Source organism: Nothobranchius furzeri, chromosome 6 (genome assembly GCF_043380555.1).
Source record: "Nothobranchius furzeri strain GRZ-AD chromosome 6, NfurGRZ-RIMD1, whole genome shotgun sequence".
Taxonomy (NCBI): Eukaryota; Metazoa; Chordata; class Actinopteri; order Cyprinodontiformes; family Nothobranchiidae; genus Nothobranchius; species Nothobranchius furzeri.
Genome location: NC_091746.1, coordinates 60,577,898 through 60,605,557, shown reverse-complemented (window position 1 = coordinate 60,605,557; position 27,660 = coordinate 60,577,898). Strand labels below are relative to the sequence as shown.

The 27,660-nt window shown below is 40.7% G+C and overlaps 1 protein-coding gene across 3 annotated transcripts; it reads right to left on the bottom strand.

Moving 5' to 3' along the window:
- Window positions 1–1,636: 1,636 nt before the first annotated feature.
- On the bottom strand, window positions 1,637–27,660 carry ark2ca (arkadia (RNF111) C-terminal like ring finger ubiquitin ligase 2Ca). 3 transcript variants are annotated; one of them, XM_054744469.2, is made up of 9 exons: window positions 14,092–19,987; window positions 13,912–14,010; window positions 12,524–12,824; window positions 12,322–12,447; window positions 12,073–12,199; window positions 11,705–11,809; window positions 11,526–11,621; window positions 11,343–11,443; window positions 1,637–7,159 (listed from the first exon to the last, which is right to left on the bottom strand). In XM_054744469.2, exons 3-9 carry the CDS (start codon window positions 12,622–12,624, stop codon window positions 7,042–7,044), a joined length of 774 nt encoding a protein of 257 aa, XP_054600444.1. In that variant the 5' UTR covers window positions 12,625–12,824; window positions 13,912–14,010; window positions 14,092–19,987; the 3' UTR covers window positions 1,637–7,041. The 3 variants fall into 3 exon arrangements, with proteins under 3 accessions (XP_054600444.1, XP_015798476.1, XP_054600442.1); XM_015942990.3 differs by lacking the exons at window positions 13,912–14,010; window positions 14,092–19,987 and adding an exon at window positions 27,276–27,660; XM_054744467.2 differs by having other exon boundaries at window positions 13,912–19,987.

Below are 27,660 nucleotides of genomic sequence, written 5' to 3'. Positions count from 1 at the left end.
CCTCTGACTCTGAAAGGCGCTATATAAGTGCGGGTCATTTATCATTAGTCATCATCATCACTGTATCAGGCGCAGAGTGGACCATCCTAGAAGCATAATGTTGCAGTGCTCAAAAAATTGTACCCTTCAGGTGTATTTTTTTTTGTGCTTTGCTACCAGAACACGTCAAGCTCATCAGTTCAAAGCATGCCAGACAGGAAATCAAATATGGGAGCAGTGGATAGGGAGCCTAAGTAACTTCCGCATCATGGGTCCCCGGAAGAACGGAAAAATGAATGCAAGTCAATGGGGTTAAAAACGCTATTTTCTAATCCGCTTTGCCTTACACCCTAGATCGCACACATGTTGTACTGCAATTTAAATGGAAAGTAATGATGGGTGTCTCTCATGCCAGTCTCGTACTTTGAGATTTATTAGCTTGTAAAAGTTCGTAATTAGCATGGCTACAAACAAGAAATCGGCACGTCGCATATGTGACGTCACCACATAATCTCCTATCCCCAAAGCAGCTGCTACCTACCAAATGAGCAGATTTATGATGGTTCTTTCCTCCTGTGGGAAGTTTGCTGAACTTACAGCCCTTCTCCCTCAGTTTTCTCCGTGTCTGGTTCGATGACGCCTGTGAAGTGCATTTGTAGTCATGGACTTATTTTCACACAAAACCTAAAATAGCGTTCCCCCGTTTGAAAATAAACACGTTCTTGGTATCAAAATGTGTCTTTAAAATTCACGGACATCATATGTGAAATCCATGGCACAAAACAAGCGGAATTAGAAAATAGTGTTTTTAGGCCCGTTGACTTGCATTCATTTTTTTCGTTCTTCTGGGGACCCATGGTGCAGAAGTGACTTAGGCTCCCTATAGCCTCCAGCAACTTTCAAAATAAAACACATGCAGATTTATTATTGCTTAACTAGAAAGGAAAGTATGTCATTATCTTTGATACCTCATCTCAACCACAAAAATTTAAGACACGCTGCCATATTTCTCCTTGTTTGTTTGTTTGTACATGAGGAGCATACATTTGAGGGTAGTTTTACACCATATCAACATGACTTACGGTAAACGTTACCTGTGGAGCAGAAAGCAAGCAACCTCAGCGTGACTCCTCAGACTTTGATGGTCCTTCAATTTATTCCATCGAGAGAATGAAATGCTGATTGTAGTTTTTCTGGCACTGTAATTGTTGGATTTGCTCGGGGTCCTGCGCCTGCCGATGATATCATCATTCTACGGCAATCCACTTGGTCAAAATATACAGGTATTGCATCTCTTTTTCAATTCTGTTCTCTGACATATGTTTTGGAAAGATTTTAATAGTTTTGTTATTAATTTTGTGTTTCTTACTCCCTAAATGTTTTTGAATGTGGTAACCTAACTTCCGTAAGTCGTACATCCAGCCATTCATCTACTGTGATGTCACTGACAGGTGCGGGACCCCAAGCAGGCGTCTAAACCTGTGCCCGATTTTTATGGTTGTATGTTATGAAACTGCTAATATTTTTGAATGACTGGACATCATTTTATTCATTTTCAACAATGTATCAATGGATATGTCCAGAGATTAATGGTAAAAACTACACATTGCCTCTTTAAATGTGATTATTAATGAAAAAATCTGAAACCAACCATTAATAAAAAACAAAATGTTTTCATTGAATCCAGTTTATTACAAAAGAGCACATATAAAAGGATAATATATGAGCCATGAGATCAAATAAAAAAACATAACTGGGTTTAGCAATGCAAACTTTGAGATCATTAAATCATTATTAGTAGGAATAATAAATTAAGTACAAACTCCACTAAATGTGATTCTACAGATAAAAGGCTCATTCATTTCTTCATCAACACACTCGTCACTGTTAATGCGCTATTGCTTTATTATTAATGATAAATACGTTTATTTTCACATAAAATATGCTATATTGAAAACTAATGCGCAGTCACAGCTAAACAGCAGATTTTCATACGAGGATGGCGGCAGCCCTTTCACTGGCACTTTTTGGCAAATTTTTCTCTTCAGTTTAGTGTTTCCCATTCAAGCAGCAACAAAATTTCTACACTTTTTATTTCTTAAATATTTTTGTGCACATTTTTTCACCATACACTAGTATACTGGAACCTGAGAAAACATGCAGTTTTAGTAAAAAGTTGTGCTTTGTAATTATTGTCTTCTACTTAGACCAAGAAAAGAAACAGAAAATTAGGACGGACAGAAAAAAGGAAGAAATAAAAACAAACGTAAAAGGGAAGGAGAAAGATTAGCTTGGTATTCTTAAAGCCCACAGTGAAAAATGCCTCTTTCTTGTCCCTATAAATTCAAATCTAACTGTTTTAAACAGTCTGACTTGATCATTATTATTTTGTAATATAATGGCTTACCACTGTCAAATCTTGTCTTGTGTTTCTTGAATGCAACCTATAAGGCATGGTGGCTTCATGGATTGATTGTTAGTGGTGTCAGTAACCCAGAAATGTCTCCTAACACCTAAAGCGAGGCACTTATTTAGGAAAAAGAACCAAAAGGAAACACCAGAAAGATGAAAAATAAAGAGATTTAAAAGAAAGAGACAAAAAGAGTCTATAAGACCAAAGCGTGCTTTAAGAAACGGAGTTAATTCAGCTAGGCTACTTACTTTTTTTTTGGGGGGCCAGTGAGAGGGTTCCGATATTTAAACAAGTGAGTGCAAAATTCAAAGGAATTGGTAAAAAGAAAAACAATACACAAACTAAAGACCGGTTCACTTCATTGCAGTTTGTCCACATCACAGCATGGGGGACAGAAGTTGCATTGAATGGAATGTAACTAAGATCCACAGCACCACAGAGAGACAGAGAGCGGCTCAGTAGCTCAGTCTTGGACAGTAAACATCACACAGCCAGCTTGTGGAAATCAACTAGCAGGACTATATATGTTTATATATATATAGTTTTCCCTTTTTAAAGTTTTGGAAAAGTACAACTGCATGCAAAGCATTCCCGTTTTGAACAACCAAAAATGAGGTAATCATTTTTTTTTCTCTCATACGTTTTTGATTGACTTCTAAATAAATTATGATTCAGTCGCTTCCAAATAAAAAAGTCTATTGAAAAAAACTTAAACACGTACCACAATATCTACAATTAGTAATAAATTATGATTGTTAAATACTTAAGGCATCTCAACTGACAACACCCTGTGTAAACTATGACAACTTCATCACTGATGACTCCACTACAGGAGGAGGCAGTGTCAACACTGGCAGTGCACAAGACAGGGACAAGGATTGACTTTACTATCACAGTGCGTGGGACGGAGGCGATCCTGAAGGCATCCTGCAACACACAGATCTGTGGAACAGAAATTCAAAAAATAAGGTGGCGAGGGAATCAATGTGCCGGGCTGAATGGGCTCCTGCTGCTGCTCAGTCTCGTGTCTTTGTGCACTGAGAGAGGGAGGCTGCCTCCGTCGCGTCACGTCCTACACGTTCTAGTAACACAGCATAGCAACCATGAAGGGAGGCCGGTCACACAAATACACCAAATCAAAAGCTCCTCTCGCACCAAAACGCTGTGTGAATCTAGACCTAAATATAAACCAATGCAACTGCAATACCAAGGGAAAAAGGGTTTTGTTGCTATAACTACCATCACATGTGCTTGCTCTTCAGGCAATAAGGTAAACATCGAAAGGATCCCATCTAGAGGGGACAGGATAAAGACAAGCTACAGGTCAGCAGAGCAGCTGCTGACGTTCTTTAGTTGTTGTTTATGTTTAGAAAAGAGAGTTAGATTACCTAAATCATGCACAGGAACTGCTGTACCCTTTTAAATTTGATGTAACACTACCAAAGCTGACAGTCCGAGTCAACACTGAAACATGCATTTTGAGCGTCCTTTGTCCTGTCACTCACTCAGGTAGGACAAACAGCGCTGCTTCCTCCAGCACAGATTTCATATGTTTTTGCTTTTTTGCCACACTTAAATGTTTCAAACAAATGGTAATAGCAGACAAAGATAACCTGAGTAAACACAAAATGCACTTTTCCAGTGACTTGATGTAAAAAGTAAAGTTGATCCATATTTTCTACCAATATTGGCACTAAAATTGGAAATAATGAGGAATGGTTTTAACACTTTTAATGACACAATCTATCTTCACATACCATGCACATGTTATTCATCAAACATTTCACTACTCCTCTCACTCAAAAAGTCAAAAAAGGTCTAGTTTCTGAAATATTTGTTTGTTTGACACAACCGGTCTAATTTAAATTGTCTTAAGTGAAGTAGTTGTCATGTGTAGCACAAATAATGTATGCATGATAGGAGATATTTGGTGGTAGTAACCTAAAATCTTTTAGTTTTTCTTTTTTGTGAGGAGAACCTTACAAGAATTGCTATTGGTTTCTGTAATTAAGATTATGTCAAATATCAGTAAAAAAAGGTCTAAATAAAAGCTGCATCAGGACACGGAGGACTTGCTGCAATTGTAACCGTTGAATTCAATTCTGTTTTCCACCAGAAAACCCTGAAGGAGAATATTGGACAACTATCGGAACTTCGGAGTAATTTTATCGGAACTTTGGAACACGCTAATGTCTTCTTATTTTTAGGCCAGATGAAAGGATCATGTTCTGAGCCATTTTCAGGAACCAACGGAGCACCTGCTGCAGGTATTTGCAATAGCCCGGTAAAGTCACTCAGCAGAACTTTAAGTTAACTCACGTTGACTGCTTGTAACTCACAAGAAAAAGACTTTGGCAGACGTTGCCAAAACCACATGCATTCATAAAAATGAAAGCGCTGCCGCTGAGGCAGAAGGGAAGGCTAAGAAATAAGCAGCTTTAAAATTCCGGTTACAAAATTCCCAAAACTGAACAATGCAACAGGAAAAAGATGAACTTTACTCATATTTGTAATACATTTGCAGTGGTCTCTAGCAGGAATGAATGTCTTGTAAGTCAAAATGTGAGGAGAAAAGGAATCTGTGCCTGTTTCAGGAACTAGAAGTGAGCCAGATCAGAGTTGCGCTGAGCATGACAAGATTTGCAGTCTTATTTCCTGATATTTGGACCTCCTGCCTCTGGTTGGATAACAACAACACAGCTCTATGACTGACTGTTTACTTTGCATAGTTGATGTTTTATCTCCGCAAATACCACAAGCCTGAAGGAGTTCTGCCATGCTGGGGAGTTGCTAATGCTAACAGCTTCTACTAATCAAAACGATCTGTTTTGTTTCCTGGATGTTAAACCAACAACAGCCTTCCCTGTTGCGAGTCAAGATGGATGAGTCCATTAAAGTGACAGTGTGACGTAGATCTGTCAGGCTTTTCAAATCCCAGAGTTTTATCAGAATCTAATGCAGGAGATTGGTGTAGGAGACTATTTTCATGTTAATTCTGCATGTCAAACTCAGAGTTACTGGTTATAATCAGAGATAAAATAAAAAAATATATATTTTCTGTGAAGTACCACTTTAAATTATGCCATACTTTGACAGAAAAAAACTTGCCAAAGCAGTGGTGATATGCTGGTGTCTTAGCAAAGTTCTGAAAGGGCAAATTTAGGATGGAGACACAATGGCTGAGAAGACCGAGCCATCGTGTCTCCGGCTGACTTACCCTCCCCCTGCAACTCATATAGTGGAAACGCAGCTTGTGAGCTTCAACCGGCCGTTCATGCTGTAAAACCCTCCAGTGTGGATGAATTAAAAGAATTATGCAAAAAGGCAATGTGAGAGACCTGGATTTTTTTTTTTTTTTTTTTTTTGCTACCAAAGATGTAAAAACGGGTTATTAGTTTCAGGGAGCAATTATTTTGTCACGTAGGGCCAGCTTGGCTTGGATATTCTTTTCATCATCATTTGAAAACCACATTTTGTTTTTACTCAGGTTCTCTTCATCTGCACCAGAAACGTGTTTGTTGATCAAAAATGGAAGAAATCTGTAAGGGCCAAATACTTCTTCCTAACACCTCTAGCCTTGCACACCAAGCTTCTTTTTCTCCTATTTTTTGGCTTTATGTTGCAAAAGCACTCCAGTGGCTTTTAGTATGACACTAAAATAAACGTAAGCCTAGGAATTCCCTTGAACTCATACTGTAATGCTCAACATCCAAACATTTTTTACACATTCATCTTGTCACACACACACACCCTTACACACACAGACTGTGTGCAGATTCAAGCTACAACAAGACAAAGATGCATTTGGTAGTACACTTTCTGTCTATTTTCTACTATTTGAAACACAAAACCACTCAGTCACCGGGTTCCAAGGCAGTGAAAGAGGCCCGCTCACAACCCAAGGTAAAACTACAACTGTATTGCCAGAAGTCAAAGCTGCATGATAGGATCAAAACGCTTGGCTAGCTGGTGCCTGACCCCCGAGAAAGGGTCGGTGCACCAGATTTCACTTATTGGTTACTGCTACTCTACGACGACCACGGCGATCTTCAGGTAGACACGGCATCAGAGCATTAAGTATCTGTTAAGCTTGTTTTGTGGCAGAAAATTTCATTTTGACTGAATTTTCAAAGAGAGAAATATATATATTCATGTATATGGTTATATATGTATTTCTATATATGGAAAGAGACAGAAAGGAGAGAAAAGTAGCCAGCTCAGTGTGGAGTTCCATGTTTTCCACTTGTAGGACATTAAGTCATGGCTTTTGAGGACATGCTACACAGCCCGTGGTTACCTACAGTACAACACCACAACTGCAACAACACCCCACTGACAACCAGCAAGCTACAAGTAAACCCTGTGTACATGAGTGCATGTGTGTGTTTTTGTCTGCGTGTCATTTGCTTCCCGAGGGATGTGCTTCTACAGAAAGAGAGTCTTCCTCAGCTACTCGTGCAGTTCCTGGCTTGGCTCAATAAAGCATGAGTCAGAAAGGTTGTGATGTCACATGAAGTCTGGAGACATTTGGCAAAGAACCCACCAGGCGAGGGCGGGCGTTGAGGCAGGAGGGAGTAGGGATGGAAGGAAACGAAGAACAAAAAAACAGACCACACAAATGTGGGCGTTCTGCAGGGAGTCAAATCTCATCAGCTGTCGGGGTTCAGCTGCGTTTCGATGTCAACTCGACAGATTGGACACTTCCTGCTTGTGGCCAGCCATTGGTCCACACAGCCCTGATGGAAGAGGTGCATGCAGGGTAATCTCCTAAAAGCACAAAGAGAGAGATGAACACGTCAGTCAGTGTGGATTCTCAGAGGCCCCCAGCAGCGTACAGTTATGTGCTTGTTAGGAGCTTCAAAAACCACGGGGGGGGGGGGGGGGGGGGGGTGTCTAATTTTGTTCATTCAGGCGTGTCGAGACAGCTTCTGTTGAGTCATCGTTCCCACGCGCCTGTCAGACAGCTGAGACTCCACATGCTGTAATCTGACCCTCTTTTTTCACCCCAGGGCACCGTTTCGAGTCCCTGAAATTCCCTTCCAAACATGGAACACGTACAAGTGCATGTGCACATGTGTTGAAAGGATTGCACGTCTAGCACACTGCTGCTAACCACTAAAACATTATCCCTCTCCTGATAATAACTTTTTGCTTTCATTGACGTTGGATGTGCTAATACTAGTTTATCCGTTTAATTATAGATCCACTAGGATAAATACAATAAAGTTTATCTTTCACCAAATAGAATATTTACTAAGACATCACAATAGAACTATAGACACATTACTTGTCTTTGTGTGTGTGTGTGTGCGTGCGTGCATGCGTGTGCGTGTGTGTGTGTGTGCGTGCACGTGTGTGTGTGTGCGTGTGTGTGTGTCTGCTCTGTCTTCTCGATCCCCAGTGAGTCATGGAGGATGGCTGCTTATACTGAGCCAGGATTCTCTGGAGGTTTCTTCCCGTTAAAATGGAGTTTTCCTCTCCACTGTCGCTATATGCTTGCTTAGTATTAGGACTGCTGTAAAGTCACTGACACTAGTCAGTGACTTGATGCAATTTGCTGGGTTCCTTATATAGGAAACATTATTTCTGATTGGCTTAATAAATTGACCTGTATCGGAATGTTTATTATGTGAAGTGCCTTGAGACGACTCTTGTCATGATTTGGCGCTATATAAATAAACTTGAATTGCACTGGGCTTGATGGTTGTGAAACGCACGCATTTACAATTCGTTTTTGTGGATTTGACCTGAAACTACTGATCGTCAATCAAGTTTCAGATTAAAACGTACAGCCGTGCATTTTCTGTGACTGCTCAGATATATGGAATCAAAAAGTAAACACTTAAATGGTTTTATGTGACAGGACATACGTGAACAATTACACAGAATGTCACAACATATTTATCTAATTAGTAATATCCAGAATGCTGCAGCACTGAGTGAAAAAAAAACACACAACCTATAATTAAATCAATTTCCTTTTAATAACACCATGATTTCCATGATTGGGAGAATTAAAAGATAAATATGGAAGAATTTAGTAAAAAGCTATATTTAAAAAATAATAATACCTCCACAGGGCATTAAGAGGTGTGCAGAATGAAGGTACAGTTTTTCCTTTAAAAGATGAATTTTAATAAAAAAATAATCAAATATTTCTTTTGACAGACACAACAATGGGTTTATATTTACAGGTGCTGGCCAGTAAATTAGAATATCATCAAAAGGTTGAAAATATTTCAGTAATTCCATTCAAAACGTGAAACTTGTACATTATATTCATGCAATGCACACAGACCAATGTATTTCCAATGTTCATTACATTTAAATTTGATATTCATAAGTGACAACTAATGAAAACTCCAAATTTGGTATCTCAAAAAATTAGAATATTCTGAAAAGGCTGAATATAGAAGACACCTGCTGCCACTCTAATCAGCTGATTTACTCAAAACACCTGCAAAGGCCTTTAAAAGGTCCCTCAGTCTTGTTTTGAAGGCACCACAATCATGGGGAAGACTTCTGACTTAACAGCTGTCCAAAAGACAATCATTGACACCTTGCACAAGGAGGGCAAGACACAAAAGGTGATTGCTAAAGAAGCTGGCTGTTCGCAGAGCTCTGTGTCCAAGCACATTAACAGACAGGCGAAGGGACGGAAAAAATGTGGTAGAAAAAAGTGTACAAGCTCTAGGGATAACCGCACCCTGCAGAGAATTGTGACGACAAACCCATTCAAAAATGTGGGGGAGATCCACAAAGAGTGGACTGCAGCTGGAGTCAGCGCTTCAAGAACCACCACGAGGAGACTCATGAAAGACATGGGATTCAGGTGTCGCATTCCGTGTGTCAAGCCACTCTTGAACATGAAACAGCGCAAGAAGCGTCTCGCCTGGGCCAAGGACAAAAAGGACTGGACTGATGCTGAGTGGTCCAAAGTTATGTTTTCTGATGAAAGCAAGTTCTGCATTTCCTTTGGAAATCAAGGACCCAGAGTCTGGAGGAAGAGCGGAGAAGCACAGAATCCACGTTGCATGAGGTCCAGTGTAAAGTTTCCACCGTCAGTGATGGTGTGGGGTGCCATGTCATCTGCCGGTGTTGGCCCACTCTGTTTCCTGAGGTCCAGGGTCAATGCAGCCGTCTACCAGGAAGTTTTAGAGCACTTCATGCTTCCTGCTGCTGACCAACTTTATGGGGATGCAGACTTCACCTTTCAACAGGACTTGGCACCTGCACACAGTGCCAAAACCACCAGCACCTGGTTCAAGGACCATGGTATCCCTGTCCTTGATTGGCCAGCAAACTCGCCTGACCTTAACCCCATAGAAAATCTATGGGGTATTGTGAAGCGGTGGATGCAATACGCTAGACCCAACAATGCAGAGGAGCTGAAGACGACTATCAGAGCAACCTGGGCTCTCATAACACCTGAGCAGTGCCACAGACTGATCGAGTCCATGCCACGCCGCATTACTGCAGTTATTGAGGCAAAAGGAGCCCCGACTAAGTATTGAGTGCTATACATGCACATTCTTTTCATGTTCATTCTTTTCAGTTGGCCAACATTAGAGAAACAAACATTTTTTCATTGGCCTTTAGAATATTCTAATTTTCTGAGATACCAGATTTGATGTTTTCATTGGTTGTCACCTATAAATATCAAAATTAAACGTAATAAACATCGGAAATACATTGGTCTGTGTGCATTGCATGAATATAATGTACAAGTTTCACGTTTTGAATGGAATTACTGAAATATTTTCAACCTTTTGATGATATTCTAATTTACTGGCCAGCACCTGTACATCTACCAGCCAAAGGAGGGTCCCATTGCTGGTTTCCAAATATGGTAAGCATTCTGCTCGGCACAGTGAAGCTGCACTGTGGAAAATGGCGGACTAGGCATGTCAAGCAGCTGGTTCTGAGCCCAGAAGATGCTCTAATATTAAATACTGTAGTAAAATGAATTTAATAATAGAAAATTTGTCACTGGACATGGTGCAACATCAAGAATTTGATTTCTTTTTCAACCCTCGTGTTGTAGATGTGTTTTTGAATCATCCTGTGTTCCACTGCATGGCCTAATTTCAGCGGTCATAAAGAGGACCTCACATTTGACTCTAAAATATTTTGGTTTACAGAAAAGTTCATTGTCATATCAATGTCTTAAAATGTGGTGATTGGTCCTGCGGTTGCAAAACAAATTATCACCCCTCCACCACCATGCTTGATTACTGCAATTATTGTGCTTTTGTTCAAATGCAACTTTGCAAAACTAAAGTGCTCTGTTTTAACCTGTTAAAATAAACGACTAGTTCTGTTTCTTTGTAAATGCTCTCTTGCGTTGATGCAGTTGTTCCGAGCGTGCACAACCTGACCTTGACATAAACTCCCCGAAAAATCTTTCCACTGTTTAAATAATCTTAAAGAAGCCGATACCGATTATTCACTCCTTGGCTCGGTGTCAACACACATCGGAATGCTGCAGACCAGCCAGCCACCCAGAACTTTTCATAGAAAAGGTCTTTTTACATTTGGAAAAAGTAACTTACTTTTTCCAAATTATTAACATATTTCTGTATTTTGATGTCTTTACTTTTGTATTATCTGATGCTCATAATAGGTTCGTCTCTCCATCCTGTTTTAACCCCCTGCAAGAAGAATGATTGATTTTTTTCCTCCCAAATATCCATTTATACATGAAGCCTTTAATCTGGGTTAGGAACGGACTTTTTTTTAATTTTTTTTGGCCACAATCAGTAAGATCTCCAAGTATCTTCTAGTTGCCTAGCAACCATTCAGAGCAAAGATAAAGCCCACTGAAAACAAAACAAATAGTCATTTTACCACTTGTGAATACAATTAACTGAATTGAGAGCTATAATAAAGGAAAGAAGTTATTCCTTATAACAGTGTTTTATCATTTTTGGGGCTATTGAATGTTTCCCACCTGACGTCTTCTCCATCCTCCAGCATGGACAAACAGATGGTACACTTCTCATCCACATCGGTTTCCTCATCCTCCCCAATCTTTATCTGTAGAGGCTTTCTCTGATGCAGATATGAAAAAAGGGTTAACAGAAGCTGAAGAATGATCCACTGAGTGAGTCTGTGCTGCTTTTATCTGCGATACCTTCTTGTATTTGTGCGGAAAGGTGAACCTCTCTATTGTTGTCTGGACAGCTCCTCTACTGACACTCCCCAGTCGGTCCTCAAGCTGCAGCAGCTCCTGTACAAAGAGGGTAAATGCAGCTGGATTCAAACAGCATCACAAGAAAAGAAAGTATATTAAATATTTTAGGACAGATTTACCTCGTAGCTTTCTCGCACAGCTGTTGCATGCCTCGAAGGGTTCAGACTTTGCAGTGCCAACAAATGCAGCTGTGGATAAGGGTAGTTTCTGATTTCATGCACAACCTAGTAAAACAAGATTTTTCATATTAATTAATTTATACACACATTTTCTATTTAATTTCCTTTTTTGCACATTGTAAGAAACTTCCGTTTTTAAAATCCTGGAGGTGACATGAACATTAAAACACGAAGCCACAGATTACATCAGTTTGTCACTTTTGGGATGCTCTGTTATTTTCATTTGACTCATGTACAAAAAAAAAACCTGACTGAGAAAATCAGACTTATCCAGTTCTGGACCAACAGAGCGGGATCACACAGCGTACCACTTGGGCAGAAGACGTGTTCCTGGGGAAATGATGCATTCGAGGGGAGGTCAGGTAGTGCTGATAGTGCTGCGGAAGCTGCTGGAGCTGGTACTGATGAGGGAGGCCTGCGTCTACACTGAGATCCCTGCAGAGTGACAGACATGTGAATGAATCAGTATTATTCATAATAATCAGGCAAAGCGGCAGACGGGCAAATGGGTTCAGAGACATGGACTAGACAATCTACTGTCTCCGCAGGAGCCTCACCAGTCCGTCCCCTCAGCCAGGTACCGTGGCTGCTGTGTTATTGGCTGGGAAACATGGAGGGGAGTGGAGTACTCGAACCCCGAACGCAGTCTGTGGGAGTTCAGAGGGATACGCTCCGGGGTTCTTCTGCAACAGAATAAAACGTCTGGTTTTACGCTCTGTGTCCGTATATCTGTTCTCGACTGTAGTGTAGCACTACTACCTGGGGTGTGTGAGAATCCTGCGGTGCTGTGCTTCCAGGAGCTGCTGCTGGATGAGGTATTGCTGGTGTAAGGCCTGAGGTAGGAATGAAGGCCCCGACATGTCCTGAAACTGAGGGGGTGTGGGCAGGGCAGTGAGGGTTGGGTGGTGCGTGGGAGGCAGATGGGCTGCCAAGCCCGTCTGAGGGGGCTGGCTGGCGGGTCCGAGGGGGAACTCTGCCGAGATGGGAGCCTGGGGAGCACCCAGGTGAAAGTGTCGGCAGGAGGTAGCATGGCTGTGTTGATGCCTGCTGAAGTGTGCTCCTATGTGACACAAAGGCAAGTTCAGTAAAGGCTAGCTTGTGTTCTTTCAACAACAAGACAGATCTGACAGGAAATCATGAAAGACAGATGGACAGGACTGGCACTGGGTCCCCTGTAGAGCTCCATTCAAACCCACTTGACCTCTCAGCCATCAGGATGAACAAATCACATCTAACAGCTGGGGGTGTTTTATAATAATACAATAATTGAAACGCTTATCTGCAGTCCAACGCTAGATGGATTGGGTTACATCACGGTTGTTTGAAAAGACATGAAAGAGTAGATTTGTCGTTAAGAATCTTTCCCACAGTCAATCCATTCAAAGATGAAGTGTCTTTATGTGTTCCCTCCCCCACCCATCACACCAGAGAAGGTATGAGACTGAGCAGAGGCCCGTCAATATGAATAACTTCTGATATTGAGAAATCAGAGATGGAAGGAGTTACAAAACAAAATGATATTTAAATTTCCATTACAGCTCTTGAGCGTTATGGACCAGCAGGGTCTCGAGGATGGATTATTCACAGCATGATACGCTTGTAAGATGAACAAATACACAGAGCGATTTGGTTTCCAACTCAATCAGGCAGCATGAATGTGCTGAAGAGTAATGCAGACCGACGCTGGACACCTAATGTGGCCACAAGGCTAGACTTAATGTGTCTGATACAATGTAATTTATTGGAGATGTTTAATAGAGCTAAAAACCTGGATGATGTGTGCGTCTGTGTGTGTTTAGATATCTAATTCATGTATATAAAGCAGAATGTATAAACAGTCATAAGTGTTACACAGAAATAAAATGCAAATTTTAAATAAACACATTAATTAAATAATGGATAAATTTTGCCACGTTTATCATTTTAAAAACAAAACTTTGACACATTTAGCTCCTCATCAAAGCACAAGTTGGGTGCAACATTTTCCGTCATTTATTTCATTACATTTAATTAGAAATTTCCAAAATATTGTCCAGCTATTTAAACATTTAACCCAGATTACAATGATGAATAAATAACTAGAATCAAATCTAATCATAATAAAATAAACGTAAATGTAGTCATTTTCATTAGAATGTTTAGCTTACATGCAAATTCAGCTTGCCATAACGCTGGAGTAGTCTACCAAAATATAAGTGGGGTGAAGAGACCCATCTCAGCTTTGCTTCTTTAATCCATGTTCCTGTCTGGGTTTGCAAAACGGAGACCATCATGTAGCTGGGATTTTGTACACCCGAATTTTCTTTCCTGCCCGAGAAAAAAACCACCTTGCTTTTAGTCGAAAAATCTGGTGCGTTGTGGCCAAGACTGTAGGTGGCAGTAGTTCCCCGAATTGTTAGTGTCGCTGCCAAAGAACATTCCTTGGACGTAGAATAACCGTTCCTAATGTCGTCCTTTGCCTGTGGTCTTCAGTAAAGAGTGATAACTGAGCTTGTAAAAACAAGTGAGGGTTAACGCAGATCGCACATGTGACATCAGAACATTTTTGTCATCCCTCCAGCATGTGGACAGTAACTCCGAATATATATGTCCATATGAAAATACTGACTAAGCAGATTTTGCAAATCTCCATCTTGGTCGGACCTTTTGGGTCTTCAATTTTGAGTTTTATGGGATAGCCGGCTACGTGTCCAAAATACTGCTGCTAGGATTTTAACAAACACAAGCCAATGTAGTGTAACATCCAGCAATGGTCAATTTTAGGTACAGTTTGACCATTCAACATCTGGCCAAAAAGGAGACACTAGACTGTTCCCTTTAAATTGGCCTGCCTTCATCCCATCAGCTCAGAGTCTGCAGCTCTGAAGATAACACACAGATAACAAAATGTCAACAATAACATTCTCTCCTCAAGGTCCAGTCTTTCAGGATTCTTCATGCCTCCATATAAGGAACACTCGCAGCCCGGTCAAAGAATGATTTCCTAAATCAGATATGAACTTCTAAAACTTATAAGCTAGATAATCATTAAATAAATGTTTGTTTATTGCTACTTATAATAATTATAATATAATGAAATGTTTCATTAATCTGTGCTCAATGATTGAAGTTTGAAATGAATGTTATGTTGTGATTACAGTGATTGAGATATGTTTCAGCATGTTAATATGACAAGGTCATCACCATTTGCACTCACACAAGGACAAAGTAAGGTTAAGTTAAACTCTGACACATAAATAGTCCTTTACACCAGTCAGAGCATCCGTATCAAAGAAGGCGTGTTTCTGAGTTTCTTGGTAACATTTCTCAAACCTGTCAACCTTTGGTTGGCTACACAAATCATAACATGAGGACATCAAAACTGGATCACTCTCGGGTGATCTCTCAGTTCTAGAGAAAGCTTCAGACCGGCCATCTGAAGCAAAACCTCTTTAACCCATCAATGTTTTTGACACGTCATCAAAATCTTTTTGCACCTGCGAAGCTGATACAGAAACAATTCCTGCAGAACAAGCTGATATTGTTTAGACTCCTTCAGAGTCCCAGATGCGCGGTTCCATCCATCTGTCATGACCCAAGACATCTCTGGACTGAAGCGTCGGTGCCACGGTATTCTACAGCCCTTCGGTGCCAGAGGTCAGCCGACCTCTCTGACCTTCAGATCCACCAAGAGGTTCTCCGAAAACTGATGACGTAGACACACAGATAGCGTCTGATGTGCTTTTGATAATAATCAACGTCATAGCTTAATGCAAACCAAATTATTTTACATCCAGAACTCAGCTTTCCTAGATACGGAAGTTCTGACTAACACCGCATTCACAAATAGGTTCATACATCACCTTTCGTTCCATCCATCACAGTAAATGCTAAGTTAACTTGTCATGTTTTAATTGTTTGTAAAATAAATTCTTACTTTTATAAACCTGACTCTTTTCTGAATCAAAACGAAGTGTGTACAATTCCTTAATAAAGAAAGAATCCTAGAATCTTCTGATAAACACAGTAAAGACCAAGCAGGGTTGATATTCTATATTTAGATAGAGTATCACAGTTTATTGGTCATAAGTAGAGGTAATATATATTGAGGTCTTAAAGCACTCAATTTACCAAACCCTACAGTAGCCATTTCACCCAAGTCCTGGCACGTCTCCACTGGCTCTCCGTCACTTTTCATGTATGTTTTAAGATATTGATGTTTGTTTTTTAAAGCTTTACATGACCTAGCACCTCCTATTTGTCTAACCTGCTCACCCCCTATGAACCTATGTGCATATTGAGGTCAGCTGATCTCCTGCTTCTCTGCACTCCCTGGATGTGCTACAAATCACAGGGTGAGTGTGCATTTGCCCATGCCGCCCCCATGCTCTGGAACTCACTGCCTGTTATAGTTAGGCAGGCATCCTCTATGCCTGTTTTTAAGTCTCGTTTAAAGACCCACTTTTATGACTTGGCTTTCAGACAGTGACTCATTTTATCATTTTATTGTTTTTACTGTTGGGTTTTATCTACTGTTCTTATTGTTTTTACCAGCTAGTGATGCCTTGTTTAGATCCGTATTGCTTTTGTTTGTTCTGTTCTAATTGATACTGCCTGTTCAGCGCTTTGGTCAGCTCTCACGCTGTATTTTAAATTGTGCTATAGAAATAAAGTTGGTATGATATGGTACGTGTTTGAATCAAACGGCTACTCAGGCCAGATTCTTCCAAGACACTGTAATGTAAATTTATTTCAAATAACTGTTTGGCTGTTAATTTGGGCTGTTAAAATGGGCAGCATGGTGGTGCAGTTGTTAGCACTGTTGCCTTGCAGCACGAAGGTTGCAGGTTTGAAACTCGGCGGCGGCCTTTCTGTGTGGAGTTGCATGTTCTCCCCATGCATGCGTGGGTTTCCTCCAGGTACTCCGGTTTCCCTCACAGATCACAACATGCCCTATAGGTTAAAAATTGTAAGTCGCTTTGGATAAAAACATCTGCCAAATAAATAAACATAAACATAAATAAACATAATTTAAAAGTTGTTAATAAAGGTTTGTGAAAAAAGTTTCACAGCGACGAGCATCCCGGCATGTGTTGCGATCGATGACGCAATGCTCCCTGTCTCAATTCGGCAATTATTTGCACACTTGTGTGCTACGCACTCGAAGCCTCACAGCGCACTTTCTCCAAGTGCACTTTGGTGGAGTCCGCAGTGCGAGTATTGAGATTGGACCACATTCAGTGTTATTGTGAGATCTCATTTTGTCAGACTGAAAGCAGTAAAAATCGCTGCCACCTAGTGGTTGGAGTTTGTACTATGTCACACAAAAGAAATACAGCGAGTGTTTGCATGTAAATTCTCAATAAAAATTATATATTAAATTGAAAATATAAATTCAGCATGATAACATGAAATACTGCGATATTTAAAAGTATTCTTTTCTAGTAAATCCAGTTCATCTCTTTTTCTGGAGCATTGGTTCTTTAACTCTAAAAATAAAGATGAAACCAAGCCTTTTCGCTCATCTGTTCTGCTCCTTTATCAGCAACATATCCTTAGTGTCATCTGTGTAAATAGATGCAACATTTCTAGTTTTTATGTGTGCTTGGGTTGGAGGTGCTACCTGTCAGACACCACATAGTTTTAAGATGAGCAAATGTATGCATATTCTCATTGATTTGAAACGTTTTCTTTCATTATTGCTGACATATTAGCATGATTGTACTTCAGTGCATTTAGCCTTGGGCCACACAGAGAAACCACTGAACCCAGAAAGTCATGAGCAAACATTTGGCTGAGGAAGTAGAGCAGAAATGGCACACTGGTGGTCTGGATTGGTTGATGGCTGCTGGACATCAGCTTTGTATGAAACCTGTGACCTGATTGTAAATATCAGACCACTAGTCTCTGGGTCCTCCCACAGCAGACGTCAATATGAGACAAATGCCCAGCTGCTGGGATGCTCCTATTTCTGCTTTGACTTACAATAAAAAATCCCGAGTGGGGAAGAAGGGATCATAGCCACACACACAACACTCCCCTCCCCCATTGTGTGGCTGTGGCTTGGTTATTAAGCCCCGCCCACTAGCGACTGCAGCAGTCTAATATAAATCTCCCATCTCTGCAGCTTTACAAATCACAACCTTTCAAAGTTAATCCTCTCCTCTCCTCTACCTGTCCATCACTCTTCCATCCATCATGTAGCACAAACACCAGCTCACCTGCTGACATCACTGATCCACCCCGACAGAAGCTGTGATGTGCAGCCCAACCAAAAACCTGCTCTGTTCCCAACCCTTGCTTGTGCATTAGTTAAATTAGGACAGAGTAGTTTCATCATTCCAACACGACCACTGCAGAGGAGCATATGCCTTACAGCTGTTGAGTTATTTAAGTCTGTTGTCGTTTGATGAAAAATGTGCTGAGCTCACACAACTGTGTCTGGAAATCTGCACAGGAGGGTTAGAGACAGCAAAAACACTACAGCATGTATAGCTAATATTTGTGAGACTGTGTAAAACTTTTTCCCCCTGGTTTTAACCAAAATGCACACTTCTCAACAGGCTGAAGAAATCTTAAGGTGTTGTTTGTTTGTTTACAACTCATAACAAGCTATTTGCATTCCTTTGTGAAAAGATTAACTGTTGCCTAAAATATGAATAGAAGCTTTTGTCGATGTACTCTCAAACAATTTTTTATCAGGTTTTAAAGCGCAAACAATAAAGTCATCAACGTATTTGATGAGAGTTTCAATGGGTTTAATGGTTCCGTGTTTCAAATATCCAGAAGAAAAAAGTCATTTTATTTATTTTCATGTTACAAAACTGCTCTCAGCAAGCAGCTGCTTTGTAATAGAAGTGTTTATTTTTAAATATGCAAAGGTCTGCTCTGTTAATTACCAAGACGAGCCAGATGAGTGATCTGATTCTTGCAGAGGCACAACATATGAAGTGGAAAAGTGAGACCTGGTAGTTTCTCAGACACATACAACTGTTGTCACTTCTGCCTATTGAACCAAACAGTTACAACTAAACTGGCTAATTTCTTGTCCAGAATATGCATCGTACCTGTGGCAGTGTGAGCGTCCTGTCACTGTGTCCCGATTGATCATAAACTCTAGCTGGGGGGGGGGGGGTGTCCCTATGGCTGGCTGGTTAGCGCGCATGACTCACCCGGGAGTCTGAGGATCGAATCCCACCCGGGCCCTCGCTTCTCCACCCTGCCACAGTACCCATGAAAGCTACAAGCACGACGAAGAAATCTTTAACCCGGTGTTTGAAGCGGTTTATTGACAGTGATACCTCAACCAAAGTCTACATCCAGTCATGAAATGTTAATAAAACTGTAACTGACTGGCTCTGTGATTCCCAAACAAGAGCTAAAATCTGATCTAGAAAGACAGTTTTGACCAAATATCCCAATAACCTTGAAGAAGAAATACAATAATATTACATTATTAGGTTGTTTGTTGTTGTTGTGTTTAATTATGGTCTATACAAAACATGTTAGTTCTCTGCACAAAATTTCTCCTACATGAAGCAATTTTAGCAGTTTTATTCCAGACAGTTTCAGTACATTTCAGAATAAGACCATTTTAGGGCTCTGTCAGTATAAGAAAAACAAAATCAAGCCCCCGATTGGCTGCAATGAGGCAGGGGTTTAGAACAGAGCCATGGCTCCTCCAGCATTGGGTGGTTTAAGGCTAATTAACCTTACTGTGACATCAAAATGAGGAATGTTTTGAAAAAGCTTATTTATGGCACATAGCTCCAAAAATTAAACACAGAAAAATTATGCACAATTTTATTCACATTTGGAGTGTTTATAGAGCCAGCAGATACCCACACGGAAGCACAAAATTATGCAAAAAGTGAGTTTGGCATAATATGGTTTAGGGCTGGGCGATATGGCCTAAAATCAATATCACGATATATTGAGGATTTCACCTTGATAACGATAAATGGAAGATAACTATAGGTATGCGCAAAAACAAAGTTGTCCACTAGATGGAGCTGTTACATGTATTACGTTGAGTCACATTTTTACGTGACTGAAGGTGGTACAGCTTCTTAAAGGGACGTGAACATTGCCAACCTACACATCTTTTCATTTTTTTAATCATGAAATTTATTGACATAGAAAAAATTGTCTCAATAAGAGTGAGAAATTTCAATAACAACTTTTTGATTTATTGCCCAGCCCTAGTAGCCTGGCTTGCCAGACTCGACCCAGGACACGTTGGAGAGGTTACATCTCCAATCTGGTCCGGGAACGCCTTGGGGTCCTGCCGGAGGAGCTGGTGGACAAGGCCGGGGAGAGGACGGCCTGGAGCTCCCTAGTTGGGATGCTGCCCCCGCGACCCGGACCCGGATAAGCGGAGGAAGACGAGACGAGACGAGAGAGAGAGAAAGAGTCTGGTAACTCTCCGATGATGATGAAGATGAAGAAGAAGATGATGATGATATCATTTCTATAGCCTCTCAAGATAAAAATCACGAGGCGTATGCAAATAACCCCACCCCCTGAGAATTCTAACGGAGCCAATCAGCACTGAGCAGAGTACGTCTGGTTACTCAAAGGCAGAGGGGCACATGAGAGGCAGGTCTAACCAGCTCAAAAATAACTAATCAGACAAAATGCGGAAATGTCGACTGTGCCGTGCTACACTGTAGCCTTTTAGATGTAGTCAAAAATGGCGCCTGGCGATGGTGCAAACACCGTTCTTTAGAAGAAAGGCTTTTAGCGGTTCTTTTTGTTGTGGTTTTAAAGACATGTCCAAGAGGAAAGAGCCGCAGCAAACTCCACTTCAAACGCCATCTTCGTTGTTTATGAGAAACTGAGCGTTGCGGTGTGTGACATACGCTGCTCAGCGCTGATGGGCTCGGTTAGAATTCTCAGGGGTTGGGGTTATTTGCATGGGAGAGCTACTAGACTCATTCTCTTTGCAGAATTAAACGGAGGAAGAGTCTGGCAGGCTAGTATGGTCCCTTAAAGATGAAGGACGCTTGGAAAGGCTAAAACTGCTACCATTTTATCATTTAGTTCTTTTTAAAACACAGAAAGGTTTTATTTACCTGCAACGTTTCGTTTGCGGCTGCAAACTTCGTCAGCCTGTCACGTGAGCGTCCTGTCACTGTGACCCGATTGAACATGCACCCTGGCTACTTGGCCAAGGGGATGTCCCTTTGGCTGACTGGTTAGCGCGCATGACTCTCGCTCGGGGGTTTGGGGATTGAATCCTGCCCAGGCCCTCATTCCTCCACCTTGCCACAAAGACCTATATGAATTATGTCTCGCAATCATCGTCGTCGTCATCTTCCTCCGCTTATCCGGGTCGCGGGGGCAGCATCCCAACTAGGGAGCTCCAGACCGTCCTCTCCCCGGCCACCTCCACCAGTTCCTCCGGCAAGACCCCAAGGCGTTCCCGGACCAGATTGGAGGTGTAACCCCTCCAACGTATCCTGGGTCGACCCAGGGGCCTCCTGCCGGCAGGACATGCCCGAAACACCTCCCCAGGGAGGCGTCTAGGAGGCATCCTGACCAGATGCCCAAACCACCTCAACTGGCTCCTTTCGATCTGGAGGAGCAGCGGTTCTACTCAGAGTCCCTCCTGAATGTCTCGCAATCAACCAACACTTATTGGACACCCCTATATAAACTTTATCGCTCCACATACTAATCAAATAAACAGCCGAGTTTATTTCCAGATGTCCTATAAAAACACTGTTTGTGTGATTTTTTTTGCACTTCGCCAAAAGTTGTCGTGCGGGATGAGTGAAAGGACTTAAAGGAGGCAATTTCGTAAAAAATAGATGTTTAAAACTAAATATTGGGTAAAATATCAAGTATTTTCCAAGTACCGTGAATAGGTTCACGTCTAAGTCGATTCCTAAGTCATTGACATAGAAATCCAAGTCAAGTCAAAGTCTTTGAACATATTTTCAAGCCTAAAATTAATGACTCAAGTCCACACCTTGGGTATAACGTAATGTGCATAAAATCAAGTGACATCATCTTTTCAGTTTACTAAATTTACTTTAAGGGGCAAATATCCAACCATGACTAGATATGATATTTTCATATTTACTTTCTCTCCCCAGTTCACCTAAATAAAAATGGTTTAAAGCTGCAAATGTTTTCTTTAGCAAAGAGAGACAATTTATCATTTTTGGAGTAGGATTAGGCTCAGTCATAATTCTGGGATTAGAGTCAAAAACTTTTTTATTTCCTCTTCTGTAATTATCTGCTATAAGTTTTTTTAGTCATTTCAAAACAATCATGTTTCTATTATCAAGATTTAAAGTTAAGTAAAATAATAAACCACAAAGAGACTATGGCTATTTTTGGTCATGAACATACTATTATACACAACTATATTTTGTAATATTTATAAAAACAACAATGTAAAAATATTACTGCAACTTTTAGTGTCACTTATAAAATTCTACAGGTGTATTCTACAGAAAAACACTAAAAGCTGCTTAAACCTGAATTATTTACTATATCATTATCTAAAAACACCAGCTTCTTTATCATCTCTAGCCAAAGTTATTATGAGCCGTTGGTCCAATGAGCCACCTGTTGGTTGCAGACCCCTGAAAATGACATTTTCTAGGAATATCCAATCATATAAATGAAAAGACTATTTTAAGCCCATGACTTATTTATTTCTAGATTTTATAAGAATTTAAATAAGATCAAGTGTCATTACTGTCATCAACTGCATTAACAGATCTTTGTTTATGCAGTTATTAATGGAATTTTTGCTTATCAGGATTATTTTTATGAAGCATGCTGGTAATTTTTGTTCCAAATTTCATTAGCAGACACTGTTGTAACTGCAAACATCTCCCAAACACACTTTAAGATGTAAATTTCCATTAAAAAGTGACATATGTTAACACCAACGAATGGGAATGCTGTGTTTTATAAGTAAACTGTATTGTTTTCTTATTTGTTTCCAGGGGCAGAAGATTTGACTGCCTCAAAAATAAGCAGAGCGGCAACTTGAGGAGACTCTGCAAAGACAGCTGAAAAATGAGAGCACATAACAAGAGTGAGGGGACGTCTCAGTGGACATCACAGTGGACAAGGGGGGAGGGAAGGGGGAAGGAAGGACACATGGAAATCAGCAAAAAGCACACTGAAGGTTAGGAAAAGAACAGCAGTCTTTATTGGAAAATATTAGTATGTATGGCACTGTGTGATAATAGTAATAATAAGAGTAATATATATCCTACATAGCCAGAATAGTACCATGCAAATAAGACCAAAAAGTGAGGCCTGACCATGCTCTCTGTAGGGTTAACAGAACAGAAGCAGCATCCAATGAGTAGATGTGTATGCTTACAGCACATTTCATTACAGCAGGAACATCTCTACATAAAAGATTTACATTAGAATCTGCTGTTCAATGTGGAAAAACAAAATTAAAATGACCATGCATTAGGTTCTAATCCAAAAAAAGGAAAACCATAAGGTAGAAAACCACAACCAAAGAATATTTAAAACCAAAAAGACATTTAACTCTAAAAAGGAGTTCTACAGCAGTGCAGGATATACACATCCCTGTAAAATGGATAGCATTCTGGAGATGCTGGAAAAAAACTTGGATGAGGGAGGGGAGTGCGTGATTTTCCTCCCCCCTTTAAAAAATGTCAGGATGAGTTTGAAATGCCAATTTATTGTGTAAATCAATTGGTCTAACAGGAACACAGGCATTGACACATGAATTGGATTTATGACCAGCAGTCTGGACGGGAATTTGAGCAGGTGCAGTGGACGGTCATGATACCATCACCCAAACTGGGATTTCAGCTTTGAGGAATTGGGTTCAGATTACAGGACTGAAGATGAGGAGTAAAAATGTTTTTAAAAGATGGTACAATGCACCTCTTCTACAGAAGAGGATTAGGGCCACTGAAAAGAAGCAAAAGAACAGAAAAACAATTCTTACCCCCAAATTCCACTACCTCCGCTCCGCCCCCGCCTTCCGCAGCCGCTCGCTTCCGAACTCAATTTTTACTGGTACCCGCTCTACAATGGCTCCGCTCCGGTGCGGAGAACTGAGGTGGGCAAACAAGCATGCGCGGGATTTTCGAGATCTTGCGATACAGTCCGAGCAATAAAAGCGGAAGTTAGATCCAAACACCCGTTGTGTGGGGGAAGCATCGGCATGAGCTGTTTAATCTGCCCATCATTTGTGTTGAGAGATCAGCAGTGTTTGGATCAACAAAGTGTGACTACTTTGATAGTGGAAACTGTATTTATGGCTTACTTTTGTGCATTTAAACTTCAGCCGCTATTGATAGTTGTTAAAAGTTGTTAAACCTGTGCATATGAAACAAAAAACGCCTTTTGTTTATCGATTTATTGTGAAAAACGGAAATTGTGCTTGCTCCTTTTCCTGTTGGGCCGTTGTGATTTCTGTCCATTTACTGCGGAGGTGCTCCGGCGTCCGGCGAAAATAGGATCGATTCTATTTTTGCCGGACGCCGGAACAGAGGGCGGCGCACGGCGCCGCACTTTCAGAGCACGGCCGCAGTAGTGGAATTGCTCTGATTGACTACAACGGGACCGATTTTGCTCTGGCGTTCGTGTCGGAGCGGAGGTAGTGGAATTTGGGGGTTACTCTTTGTAAGAATTCTGAATTTAATCTCAGAAATCTGACTTTAATCTCATAAATCATGTCAGAATTCTGAGGTAAAAAAAAAGTTGCATTCTGAGATTAAAGGTGCAATATGTAAGAATGCCATCCTGTGGTCAACTTTGGGTACTGCAGTCCATTTTTTAATAAACAAATAGTTCCTTTCTCATTACCGTTACGTGAGTTTCATGGCTGTTGCCAGTTACGGATCAGCACCAGAAGATTCTAGATGACAATCGAAGATGAGTCATACACAGTAAGTCGATAAGAAGATTCTGGTGTTAGCACAATTGGGTGCTTTACAGTAGGAAGCACTTACTACACTTATTACGGAAGTATGTCACCGACATTAGAAGACATTTGCATCTTGCTGTTTTAGTTCTGAACGACTCATTTAAGTATGTAAAACGCTACGATTGACTCATAATTCATTTCACATGTACATTTCACTGTAATACGAGACGTTGGTAATTGAAAAAATAGCTTGAGATATATTTAGAGCTGGTTATTTGCTTCTAATTCATCGTTAGCATTGATAGCTCAATGTTAGCATTTAGCCTGCTTCACATGACATTATAGTAAAACAAAAAGATGCCGGGTAAAAGAAACAACTCTTGACCTTTTGCCAATGTCGAATAACGAATGGTGGCGCTGCAGCATTAGCCCAGTGCAGAAGTAGCAATTTTGAGGACTCACAGACTGTAAACAGTAACTACGTCCCTCTTTAGTTTTTCTTTTTATAGGAGAAAAACTGAAAAAAACCTAGTCGAAGGATAAGGAAATCTGTTTCAATACCTACATTTACATGTGCCAAATTTCCCCTATGGGATTCAAATCTTGGTTTATCAGCAACCCCAAAACTGTTTATATGGACACTAACTGAAATGATCTGATCAGACCGTGAGTATACATGCATCAAGCATTCAATCAGATTAAATAGGTTGAGCATGCACAGAGTTGTCTGTCCCAGAAAAACAATGTAAACAAACGCGATATTTTCCGCACGTCTTTTCCCTTGCATTTTTTTTATTCTTTAGCTTTGTCCATTGACTTGCTTTTTTAAATTGTTTTTATTTTTTTACCTGTATGCTTTTTTTAACTAATTGCTTCAGTTAAGCTACAGGCACTTGAGTGTATAACTCGGCATTTCTAGCCTTTCGGCCAATGAGACGTTCAATAATATTGAGCTTCCATTGCATTTCCAGTTTTAAAAAATTGTGTCTGCAACAAACCACTTCTGTTTACCTCCCGCCATGTTTTCGCCTTGCCCTGAGCGTCTGCAAAGGCAGAAAGACGTCATGCTGAAGTTGCACACAAGCACAACAATTTGAATGGGTATACGTGGACATCGATCGGAATGATGATCGGACAAAACCAACTCTCTCAATCAGAATGAAATTTCATTCCAATCGGGCCGTGTCGGATCAGATTATTCTGACCGATATGTTTACATGAAGAATTTTTGATCTGATAGGGCACTCATTCCGATTACTTGTACCCATGTAAACGTAGCTAGTGTAACCTTCCTTCCAACATGATTGAGACATTTGACTTTTTTGTGATTATTTTACAATTCTTACATATTGCTCCTTTAAAGTCAGAATGCCAAGAAAAAAAATTATAATTCTGAATAGTTTTTTTTATTTTATGTATTTGTTTTTTGTGGCCTTAATCCTTTTCCGTATCTTGCAAATAGGAGATGGAGGCAGTAGTCATACAGTTCGATCAAGCCTGGCTTTAATTGAATCCAGGAGGATCAAAATGTATCCACTTTACAGAAATTTACAACAGAATGTAGTCTATCCACACTGGATGGGAAAGAATCACAATGGCAGCCTGTAGTAGATACATCTACAATGGGTTATTCACTAAAGAGCAACGTGACAGTTTAAATAAAGACAAACTGTTTCTACAGAAAGTGTTATTCTTTAGTCGGTTACACAGAAGGATACGGTATGAGTGGGAACTCTGTTTTGATTTTTATGCCAATGTCGTCTTCAGATGGAAAGAGGAAATGAGGAAGGGGTTCACAATACAGCTAGATGCAGAGAACAGGCAGAGGCTATACGGCAGACAGCAGCAGATGATCGTTAGCTACACAATGGAGGGGGACAAAGGTCTGAGAAATGCGGAATGTAGAGCCAGCCTCGATACTATGGAACAGGAAAAAAGAACACAAATAAAAGCACAATGAAATCATTGGTGCTACTGCATGTCAGAAAATACTATTATTATTATTACATAATCAACACAGCTGCAGCACTAAGATTGGGTTTTTGTTAAGTTGATCTGCTTTTTACTTCATTTTATTGTTTTGGGGAAATAAATAATAAATAATGATCCCCAAAATAAAAGCCCGTAGAAACCGGTGCTGATGTGCGCATTTCATTAACACAAAAGAGCAAAAATAGCCTCTCTGTCACACGAAATGTAGGTTTAGACGACCAGCCGATTAACGCGGAGCCCCACAGGAGCTGTGTGTGTTTGTACTGAAGCGGGTTTTAATCCTCTGTTTGTAAAAACGGCCACGGAACCAAATTACAGCGTAAACACGGAGACGGTACCGCGCTAACAGCCGGGATTAAACAAAAGACCGGTGGAATAATTCATATGACAGCTAATCTTGCTTGGTCCACATCACAGGCTCCAGACAGTATGTTAATGACCGCTCGGATTTTATTTGTTTCCGGTCGCATTTAAAGGCGTTTTAGAGGTTTCGGTGTAAGCTAGTAGCCACACGGCTAGCTAACCCAGTGCGGCTTGTTGTTAGGCTGCCTCGGTCTTTTTAAACTAGCAGGTGTCTGTTTACATAATATGCATTTATTTATTCGTGTTTTAAAAGAAGGGGAAAACACCGAGTAAACAGGTTAAAAAAACTAGATGTACCTCTGTTTCTAACTGAGCCGAAGACGGGGAGAACCAGATATCCGACATGGACTATAACCATCCTGGGTCCTTCTTTGTTGTGAGTGCAGCCGATGAGACAGATGGTCCATGGAAATGATCCCTTCAGTCCCCAGCAGATTCATACGGACAGGCTGCGCTGCCTGCTCACGCAGAACCGAGCGACCAATCACCGGAGCTCTCCGGTGTGGGCACCGGAGTCCACCAATGGGATCAGAGCCGGGGCGGAACGTGCTGTTGGACCTCCATGGGTCCAGACTAGATTTTAAACACCTTTCCTGTCACGGTCGAAAACAACCCGTTATTAACAAGGGTTTAATTAAACTTTCACTGCATCTTGATTTTCTGTTTGCTCTGCAGAGCGTCA